The sequence below is a fragment of the Gymnoscopelus microlampas genome, assembly GCF_963454915.1.
Source record: "Gymnoscopelus microlampas genome assembly, chromosome: 22".
NCBI classification, from domain to species: domain Eukaryota; kingdom Metazoa; phylum Chordata; class Actinopteri; order Myctophiformes; family Myctophidae; genus Gymnoscopelus; species Gymnoscopelus microlampas.
In genome coordinates this window covers 19632179-19643746 of record NC_139959.1, presented here as the reverse complement: position 1 = coordinate 19643746, position 11568 = coordinate 19632179, and the positions used below count along the sequence as shown (strand labels likewise).

The 11568-nt window shown below is 43.0% G+C and overlaps 1 protein-coding gene across 2 annotated transcripts; it reads left to right on the top strand.

Annotated features, from left to right (window-relative positions):
- The first annotated feature begins 2444 nt into the window (after positions 1-2444).
- Positions 2445-8336, top strand: LOC311038798 (C-C chemokine receptor type 3-like). 2 transcript variants are annotated; one of them, XM_084048404.1, is made up of 3 exons: positions 2445-2514; positions 3005-3197; positions 6581-8336. In XM_084048404.1, the coding sequence occupies exons 2-3, from the start codon at positions 3007-3009 to the stop codon at positions 7440-7442; spliced, it is 1053 nt and encodes a 350-aa protein (XP_083904530.1). In that variant the 5' UTR covers positions 2445-2514; positions 3005-3006; the 3' UTR covers positions 7443-8336. The 2 variants fall into 2 exon arrangements, with proteins under 2 accessions (XP_083904530.1, XP_083904529.1); XM_084048403.1 differs by lacking the exon at positions 2445-2514 and adding an exon at positions 2565-2753.
- The last annotated feature ends 3232 nt before the right edge of the window (positions 8337-11568 follow it).

Genomic DNA, 11568 nt, shown 5'->3' with positions numbered 1-11568 from the left:
TGTTCAAATGGTAGTCCTTCCTCGGCCTAATGGGAATGTGCGTGCAAAATTTCACGGAAATTGCATGCTGAGTTCATGATTTGAGGCATTTTGTTCAAAACGGTGCACTCCTGCAAACTTTGGAAGACATTTTTAGCCAATCAGGATGAAATATGAGAAATCTGAAAGACCCGTTTTGTTTAATGACTATAGAGATACTGTGTACCGATTTGTGGGATTTTTGGACAAAATCTGTAGGAGTACTGTCAAAAAATGTGTTTTGCACAAATCGGCCTCCTGGTGGCGCTATAACAGGCCCCTGTGAAAAATTTGGGGCAGAGGTTCTGCTCTGGTATCCAGGGACTGTGTGTGCACAGTTTGGCTGCGAGCAAGCCAACGGTGCCGGAGATTAGCTGTACACAGACAGATCGAATGACGGACGGACGGACACACGGACACACGGACACACGGACGGACGGACAGGGGGTAAAACATACTCTCTCGCCATGCCTTTCGGCCTGGCGGAGACAACTAGAAAAAGTGCTCCTCAGAGCACAGGTCTCCGCCAGGTCAGGTAGGTTATTATGGGCCAGCAATGTTCGGAATTGGCCAATCAGGATGGAATATATAAAACATTGGACAGAACCATCTTGATCACTTGACTATAGAGATAATGTGTACCGATTTGCATGATGTTTGGACACAATTTGTAGGAGTAATATAAAAAAGAAAACTGTTGCAAAAATTGGCCTCAAGGTGGCGCTATAATAGGGCAATGTTAAAAGGGTGGCATTTGTTCCTCAACATAGTGCGAATATGCGTGCAAAGTTTCACCGCAATCGGACGCTGCGTTCATGATTTGCGGCATTTTGTTAAAAACCGGCCACTCCTGCAAACTTTAGATGTCAATTTTAGCCAATCAGGATGGAATATGAAAAATCTAACAGATCCGTCTTGATCACATGACTATAGAGATCTTGTGTACCGATTTGCGTGAAATTTGAATAAAATCAGAAGGCTTACAATCAAAAAAATTGTTTTACATAAGTCGGCCTCCTGGTGGCGCTATAAAAGGCAAATGTGAAAAATGCAGGGCAAAGGTTTTTCCTTGGCCTCTAGAGAGTGTGCATACAAAATTTTACACAGATCGGTGCAGTTACAGGAAAAAACACAAATCGGCCTGTTATAGCGCCACCATGAGGCTGATTTAAAAAAAGATAAGTGGCATTTGTCCCTTGGCGTAGTGGGAATGTGCGTGCAAAATTTCACGGAAATTGCATGCTGTGTTCATTTTTAGAGGCATTTTGTTCAAAACGAAGCATTCCTGCAAACTTTAGAAGGCAATTTTAGTCAATCAGTTTGGAATTTGAAAAATCTGAAATACCCATTTCGTTTATAGAGATACTGTGTACCGATTTGCGTGATGTTTGGACAAAATCTGTAGGAGTACTGTCAAGAAATGTGTTTTGCACAAATCGGCCTCCTGGTGGCGCTATAACAGGCCCCTGTGAAAAATTTGGGGCAGAGGTTCTGCTCTGGTATCCAGGGACTGTCTGTGCACAGTTTCGCTGCGAGCAAGCCAACGGTGCCGGGGATTAGCTGTACACAGACAGATCGAATGACGGACGGACGGACGGACGGACACACGGACGGACGGACGGACGGACGGACGGACAGGGGGTAAAACATACTCTCTCGCCATGCCTTTCGGCCTGGCGGAGACAATAAACAGATGAGGTGTGGAAATCAGTAAAGGCAGTAGTGTAATGAGTGTATGCATGACATGAGTGGATTATGTAGTGTGTGTGAGTGTTGCATGTGTGAACATAAATGGGGAATAAGGAGGTGTAGGTGAGGTGCAAATGTCAAATGAACTGAAGCGAAAAGGTGAGTTGGGAGACAGGCTTTTATAGGGCGTGGACACCCGGGCCCAGGTGCACGCCAATTTGGCTGATTGCCAACATCTCACTGCTCCCTAAGTCCTATAGGAACCAATGAGAAACGGAAATGAATACCAAGGAAATACACAACCATAACCATATAACTAAAGAGTGGCATACAACATCATACTATACACTGTATACAGGGAACCGTCACAGACCCCCAGAAGAGAAGATTTGTGCTAAAGATTAACAAGCTCACAACGTGTCGTATCCCGATGCATTGTGAGCTTGTAGATCTGCTTTGTTTTAATCAGCCTGTAGATCCATTATTTTTGAATAGCCTATAAGTGTAAAAGAGGTTTAAACTAATTGTGATGCTGCATTATATAACAGCTCTGCTCTTCTCTCAACCAAGTTCTGTCCCTCCTACACATGCCCCTCGTCTATGAACACACACACACACACACACACACACACACACACACACACACACACACACACACACACACACACACACACACACACACACACACACACACTTCCTCCAGATGGGCTGCTTTATCTTTGAATGACTTGGGCTCACTCTGTCACAAATAGTTGACGGTTCTGTTATTTTTAGAAGCGGACAGAACCACTTTTGTCTCTGGCTTTGGTGAGTAACATTCTTTATTCCTAAATGAGAAATCACCGCGCATCAACAGAGCTGGGATAGCACTGGTGTTGTTATGGGAAAAGACTGACATCCCACTTTTCCCAAGAGCTTGAATTTGAGATTGAATTTATGGCTGGCCACAATGGCTTTATTCCTGCTGGATAGAAATAACTGAACTTCAAAGAGAGAAAAGCGGACTCAAAACATTGTTTGTTTCCCAAACTGATATTAAAGGTTGGGTGAGTGATTTTCCTTTTTAATAAGTGTTAAATACATCTATAGTCTGATAGTAATCATTGTTATAGAGTGTTTATTCAGTAACAGAGGTCTCCCTGTCTCTCCAGATCTTTAGCAAATAGAAAATGCCTTTTTAGGTTGGGATAGCAATTGCATCCAATCAGGAGAGAGATCTAATTCAGGAAACATATCACTTACCCTAACTTTGGTGGCCTGTTGTGATGATTTGTTGTGTGTTTCTTGATCTTTTTAGAGATGAACACCACATCTGTATACACATCAGCATACTGGGAGGTGTGGGACAACGACACAGAGAACGACACTGAGGTGCATCTGTGTGACAGAAGTGGGGACAATGACCTGGGTGCACAGCTCTCCTACCTCTACTACATCATGTTTGTCCTCAGTCTCCTTGGCAACGGCCTGGTTCTGGTCATCATCTACAGGTGAGTGGATAGAACGGTGATTCCCAACCTGTGGGTCCGGGCCCCACTGGTGGGCTGTGAGGATATTGCAAATTGGCCCCCAAATAATTACAAAAACTGAGACTTTATTGATAATATAAAGTATATTAAAGAGCTGGTGCCATGGTTTTGCACTTTTTCTGTTTTTCATGTGTCTATGAGGTTGATAGAACTTCATTAGGCCCCCTGGTGGTGTTTTTATGGTGTTTTATGTCTTCTCTGACTATTTTGAGTTTCTACCTGGAGGCTGAAACCTTGAGGGTCAAACGTGCCAATAGAAAAACAGCGCTTTAGTGACATAGTAAAAACATACCCTCCCCCTCATTATCATAACACAACAGGTGTGGGCATGAGGAGGAGGAGGGACTAGGACACGTGGGTGATGCTAAGGTGGTGGAGGAGGTGCTAAGGTGAGAACCAGGTATACTTAATGAACTGGAGGCTTAAAAAACATAAAAACATAATTTTAACAATTTCTGTACACTTTTTTGAAAAACATCTTCCTCCTAGTATAACCATAATACCTGATGATTATGTTTTAGGGGGGGGGGGCACTGAAAATCACGGCACCCCGTCTTTAAAAACATGCTCTGAAAATGCGTGCCCATCTGACCACATAACCATTTGGTTGGTGTTAAGTGGTCATATGGGTGGGCCGCAAATGAGCTTCCCAGATTTTCAAGTGGGCCCTGATCCAGAAAAGGTTGAGAACCACTGGGATTGAAAGGTGAATTTCCATCCAAGGACTGTTACCCTTTATCTATACATATTATTTGCCCATTGACATGATTATCAATTGAAATTAAATATTTTTAAAAGTGTAAAGCATTATGTGGAAAAAAGTCAGGTATTGTTCTTCTTGGAATGCTTATTCTTCTTTGTAACATCTGCTTCCATTCAATGTCTGTTGTGAAGGGGTTGGGGGTGGGGCCCATAATGTCTTGGGTGCAAATCGGGTGTATCTATCATGTGACTGAATTGGCATTCCTCTCTGTTGTAACATCTGCTTCCATTCAATGCAAAAACACTGATCCTGCTCTTCCAAAAAGCTAGAAATGATCTAAATATTTAACATTACATGACATGAACTGATGAATAGATCACATGAGGAACACACGCACGCACGCACGCACGCACGCACGCACGCACACACACACACACACACACACACACACACACACACACACACACACACACACGCAGGCCTGTATAACTGGGGCTTAGACCCTGCAGAGCCATTCACCTTATCATTGCAATCTAAAAGTCAATTCTTTTTTATGATTTATACTTCAAAGAAACAACAACCAAAAAACAACAACAACACCACCATACCATACCATACCATACCATACCATACCATACCATACCATAAAACACATAACAACACAGTAAAAAACCAAGGGAAAATCAAAAACAAACTGAACAAAAACAAAGCAAAGCAAGCTCGCAGACGCCCACAGCATTACCCACAAACCAAAACTCCAGAAATGACCACAGCCATCCCCCATCACATATAAACGGTATTGCACCATCCCATTTCAAAGCATACTTTTCCATCTTGTCTAGCAGTCTATGACAATCGCTCTAAGGCTGCCAATTGCCTAAGACGGCACATGAGCAGAGGTGGCTTTCCAGTCCTTGACCAATAGCCTACTTGCTAACACAAGGGAAGTCTGATTCCAGTCAGCTAAGTAGGAGTTTGGTGGCCCTGAGCAAGATTCTCAAAACACTCGCAGTGCATGCACCAAATCTCACACAAGCACGCACGCACACACACACACACACACACACACACACACACACACACACACACACACACACACACACACACACACACACACACACACACACACACACACACACACACACACACACACACACTGCCATATTTGTTTTTTTAAAGGAGGGCGACCAGACTGATAATTGTCTCCGCCAGGCCGAAAGGCATGGCGAGAGAGTATGTTTTACCCCCTGTCCGTCCGTCCGTCTGTGTGTGTGTGTGTGTGTGTGTCATTCTGTCTTGTCTGTGTACAGCTAATCTCTGGCACCGTTGGCTTGATCGCAGCGAAACTGTACACACACAGTCCCTGGATGCCAAAGCCGAACCTCTGCTCCGAATTTTTCACATGGGCCTTTCATAGCGCCACCAGGAGGCCGATTTGTGCAAAACACATTTTTGAACAGTACTCCTACAAATTTTGGCCAAAAATCCCCCAAATCGGTACACAATATCTCTATAGTCATTAAAAGAAATGGCTCATTTCAGATTTTTCATATTCCATCCTGATTGGCAAAAATCGTCTTTCAAAGTTTGCAGGAGTACTCTGTTTCGAACAAAATGCCTCAAATCATGAACACAGCATGCAATTTCCGTGAAATTTTGCACACACATTCCCATTAGGCCGAGGAGGAAATGCCATTTGAAAATGTTCAAATCAGCCTCATGGTGGCGCTGTAACAGGCCGATACGTGTTTTTACCTATAACAGCACCGATCAGTGTAAAACTTTGTATGCACACTCTCTAGAGGCCAAGGACAAACCTTTACCCTGCATTTTTCACATTTGCCTTTTATAGCGCCACCAGGAGGCAGACTTATGTAAAACACATTTTTTGATATTAAGCCTTCATATTTGATCCAAATTTCACGCAAAATCGGTACACATGATCTCTATAGTCATGTGATCAAGACGGATCTGTTGGATTTTTCATATGCCATCCTGATTGGCTAACATTGAACTGTAATGTTTGCAGGAGTGGCCTGTTTTGAACAAAATGCCGCAAGTCATGAATGCAGCGTCCGATTACGATGAAACTTTGAACGCACATTCACACTATGTTGAGGAACAAATGCCACCCTTTTAACATTGGCCTGTTATAGCGCCACCAGCAGGTCGAATTTAGCAAAACACATTTTTAGAACAAAATGCCTCAAATCATGCATGCAGTGTCCGATTGCCGTGCAAGGCCTAGGAATAAATGGCATCCTTTTCACATTGGCCTATTATAGCGCCACCAGGAGGCCATAATAACCTACCTGACCTGGCGGAGACTTGTGCTCCGAGGAGCACTTTTTCTAGTTCATACTTGTAACCACTAAAGACATCATTTGAGATACCTGTCAGCTGTCACACAATGACTGGAAATGGTCAGATTTTCATGAAACTTGGAGGGACTGATCAGTAGACAGCCCCAAAGATATGTTTACTGGTGGGTTTAAAAGGTCAAAGGTCAAGGTCATAATAAGTCAAAGATGATAATGATATGGCATATCCTGACATTTGCATGTTGCAAGTATCTTAAGTATCAATCTTTCTAGTTAATACAAACATGACATAATGTGACTTGTGGTCTCTCCTGCTATAGGTTCGAGAAGCTGACCACTGTGACCAACATCTTCCTGCTAAACCTGGTGATTTCCGACTTAATCTTCACGTGCAGCCTCCCCTTCTGGGGTCTCTACCATCAGCTCTCCAACTGGATCTTTGGCAAGGCCATGTGCAAGATCATTGGCAGCACCTACTTCCTGGGACTCTACAGCTCCGTCCTCTTCCTGACCCTAATGACCCTTGACCGTCACCTGGCAGTGGTTTACCCCCTGGCCGCACCGCGTCTAAGGATCCGAAGCTATGCCGTGGTCTCCTGCGCGGTGGTGTGGCTGCTCAGTTGTCTGGCGTGCATAAAGCCTATGATACTTTACACGACCTTCATCAACTTTGACAGCGTGTTCTGCGAGGAATATCCCGGCGACACTTCCGTCAACGTGACCGCCCTGAGGGCGGCTGGAAAGTACCTCCAGCTGTTCCTGTTCTTCCTGTTCCCGCTGGCTGTGGTCGTGTACTGCTACGTTAGAATCACCATCACCGTCGTGTCGTCCATGAACGTCACCAAGTTCAAGACGGTCAGGCTGATATTTATCATTGTCTTGCTGTTTTTCGTGTGCTGGGCGCCGTATAATATAGTGCTAATGCTGTACGATGCTGCCGACGATGAGGAAGCACCATGTGAGAAGATCGTGAGGCAGACGCTAGGTTATTCCCTTCAAGTTACGCGCAACATGGCGTACCTTTACTTCTGCATCAGTCCCATGTTTTACACGTTTGTGGGTAAAAAGTTCAGACACCATTTCCGACATCTGCTGGTGAAACGCTTCTCATGCTTGAGGGAACACACTGCTTTTAAACTGAACAGCAGGTCCATTCTGTCCAGAAGTACACCAAACGGTTAGATTGCCAGGACTGCCATGATTTACATTCATCCAGCCGTGGTGGTTCGAGGTTAAAAGTCTACTTAAAAAGAGAATCAATTTAAAACCTTTTTCTTTTCTTTGTTTTTGTCCATAACTAAGTTTGAAATATGTTGAACTTGAGCTGCGGGTGTAAATGCACTCATTCACCCTGTGACATGAAAGATCTGCTTCCATACACATGACCATGATACTGCCAGGATACTGCCATGATACTGAACATGATACTGACATGATACTGACCATGATACTGACATGATACTGACCATGATACTGACCGTAATACTGACATGATACTGACCGTAATACTGACATGATACTGACCATAATACTGACCATGATACTGACCATGATACTGCCATGGTACTGACCATGATACTAACATGATACTGGACATGATACTGACCATGATACTGACAAGATACTGTCCTTGATACTGCCATGATACTGACCATGATACTGACATGATACTGACCGTAATACTGACATGATACTGACCATAATACTGACCATAATACTGACATGATACTGACATGATACTGACCGTAATACTGACCATAATACTGACCATAATACTGACATGATACTGACATGATACTTATTTATTGGGTAAAGTATTAACTAAATATAGTAATTCAAATCATACGTTGTTTTTCCAATCATATATTTTTGAGCTGAGATGTTTCTCAAACTTTTAATTTACAGAGAAATGTACTGTATTTCTATAAGCTGTATTTCAAAAAACTGAGCAACAGTTCTGAGCAAGTGATACCTAATTTTATAGCTCTGATCCTCTACTTGCATATGAAAAAAAGAAGGAAAAAAAAGAAGAAATGCATAGAGTTTTCATTACCATCTACCTGCTGGGGTTGGTCACATGCATTTGAAAGGTTAAAATGTCACTTAAGTTAATAAAACATGATTTTTTTAGCCCTGATGAAGACCGCTGGTGGTCGAAATATGTTGTGTATTAAATAAAGGCTGCTCCCTCTTTTAACTTGAGTGCCCGGATCTCCATTTGCTATTTTTTAATACGGTACCTGGATATATTATTTAATTTTATGTATTGAAGGGAATTAAGCTGTAGCTTATTGGGTAGTCTATGTGTTAATGTCTATGTGTTAATGTGTCTCTGAGAAAGACACATGAGAGAAATTCTGTATGGGGAAAAACATGCAAGGAGGACACCTGCTGGAGGAGTTTTGCAAACACTTTGGCAATCACGAAGGTTCCCATAGGAATTATTTGATTTCTGGTTGACTGGCATACATACAGAGATGAATGGAATGAGGTGTCAGTCTACACAACCAACGCTTGACTCAGACTTAAACCCTTTATTGTTGAAAATCGACTGACTCTTGCAAATGGCCTGTTGACAATGCACATCACCAATATAGTGAATAGTATCACTACTCACTTTATTGCACTACTGCTGTTACATCGACTTTACCATTACTGTTCATGCGACTATTGACCCGTACCTATTTACGGCCATGCTATCGATCTGACTTCTACTACTGCTGCTAATTGCCAAACATTTACATATTGTCGCTGTCAGGTGGAAACCTCATGAAATGGAAAAGAAACCTGTGTACCAATGGATCCAATGTAGTTCTGATTATTTTATCACAAGCTCTCAGGGCATGCTCTGGAGATACTGTAACGCAATCTAGCGCAATTTAGTGGGGCATACAGACAAGTAAGTGTAGGAAAATCACAGACTATTTCTTTAAATGTTCATTTAAATGGTCAATGTAGTCCTCTAAACATAATGCTGAATGTTTATATTTTCACACATATCACATCAATAGAATTGAGGCCAACAATGCACTCCTTCTATTGTAAGTATACATTACCCGCAGCTGTCTGGCTGTGCTTAATTTAGAGCCTACTGTACTTCGTTGTAACTTGTGTGCCCACAGAAAATGTATCCACATTCAACCTACAGTACAGAAATACCCCACACAAATAGAATGGTTTATTTTTATTAAAACATGATCCAGGCTGAAGAATCCACAGATAATATGAATAGATACAGATTCTGTATAATATCTCTTATTGAAAGCTTAAGAAATGATATATGGGACAGTATGAGAGATAAAAAAAGAGACTGTAAAGGTTAGTCATTGTTGAAGCTATTGTTTGTGTTACCTGAACAGATCACCCCCAGTCTGCCAGTGGAAATATTAGACCTCTTTGTTACACACTCCCTCAGTGAAGATTCAGACCCAACACAGGAAGATCTAATCCTCCATACAGGTAGATTTGTGGAACGTATCCCTTCTGTTGAAACAGCAGAGCCACAGTCCAGCTGTCTACACAATACAGATGATGAATTCAGGTTCCAGTGAGACCAACCATCTACTGGTCTCCACTCTCCCTGGTGTTTAATTTCCAGTCTACCAGTACAGTTACTGGTTCCTCCTACCAACCTAACATCATCAGACTCTGTACAGAGACAAGAGTGTAAGCATTAAATCAAGTAATATTATTTGATTATAAAATACTAATCCAAACCACTTTGTCTTTTACCTGAGCAGGTGAGTCCAATAGTCTTGTCAGGTGAGCAGATGTTTTTAGTTGAGCCTGAGGTTCCACAGTCTAGGAGAACAGACTCATTGCCTTCACATCGGAATTTTACTTCTCCATAGAGCGCCCCCTGACCATAGAGCGCCCCCTGGAGGACTGAAGGAGCCCCACATCCAAGCTCTCTACAGACCACCTCTGCATCCTGCTGGTCAAAGTCATCTTCACACACTGAGACCCACGACTGATTAGACTTCACCTCCACTCTGCCTGAACACAAACTAGTTCCATTGACCAACCTCACAGACTCTGAAGAGAGAGAGAGAGAGAGAGAGAGAGAGAGAGAGAGAGAGAGAGAGAGAGAGAGAGAGAGAGAGAGAGAGAGAGAGAGAGAGAGAGAGAGAGAGAGAGAGAGAGAGAGAGAGAGAGAGAGAGAGAGAGAGAGAGAGAGAGTGAGTGAGTGAGTGCACAGACTTTTAATGCACGGTATGAAGAAGAAGAAGTCGCCGGAACTACTTCATTTGTGCCGCCCAATGCATACTTGTGTCATTTCATATCTTTTCATTGAATTTGTATGTAATCACGGTACACAAACAATGTTCACCTCCTGTGTGAACACACTGTAACAGAGACCAAAAGAGGAGACAAGCACTGGCAAATATAGTAGAGTGGTAGGGCCGTCTCACCTGAACAAATCATCTCCAGTCTGGCAGGGAATATATCAGACATCTTTGTTCCACACTCCATCAGTGAAGACTCAGACCCAACACAGGACGATTTAATCCTCCATACAGGTTGAGCTAATGAAGCAATACTCCTCTCTGATGAAACAGCAGAGCCACAGTCCAGCTGTCTACACACTACAGAGGATGACTTCAGATTCAAATCAGACGAACCATCCACTGGTCTCCACTCTCCCTGGTGTTTCATCTCCAGTCTACCATTACAGTTACTGGTTCCTTCCACCAACCTGACATCATCAGACTCTGTACATAGACGAGAGAGTAAGTGGTGTATAAATATTACTTATACTAATTACTGATAATCAAAAAATTGTGTTTGTCTTTTACCTGAGCAGGCGAGTCCAACAGTCTTGTCAGGTGAGCAGGTGTTTCTAGTTGAACCTGAGGTTGCACAGTTTGGGAGAAGAGATTCACTGCCTTCACACTGGAACTCATTGGTCCACACTGGAGCATTACATTTTCCATAAAGCGCCCCCTGGAGGACAGCCGGAGCCCCACAGCCAAGCTCTCTACAGACCACCTCTGCATCCTGCTGGTCAAAGTCATCTTTACACACTGGGACCCACGACTGATTAGACTTCACCTCCACTCTGCCTGAACACAAACTAGTTCCATTCACCAATCTCACAGACTCTGAGAGAGAGAGAGAGAGAGAGAGAGAGAGAGAGAGAGAGAGAGAGAGAGAGAGAGAGAGAGAGAGAGAGAGAGAGAGAGAGAGAGAGAGAGAGAGAGAGAGAGAGAGAGAGAGAGAGAGAGAGAACGCAGAATATATGATATAGAGAGAAGCTTCCTGTTTCACTGTTTACAAAACAGACAGACAGACAGAACATAAGAGACTT

Bases quoted from the DNA above. Each gene is read 5' to 3' on its own strand.
- LOC311038798 (XM_084048404.1), top strand. From the start codon at position 3,007: ATGAACACCACATCTGTATACACATCAGCATACTGGGAGGTGTGGGAC. The intron at 3,198-6,580 runs GTGAGTGGATAG...CTCCTGCTATAG, and splicing joins GTTCTGGTCATCATCTACAG to GTTCGAGAAGCTGACCACTG.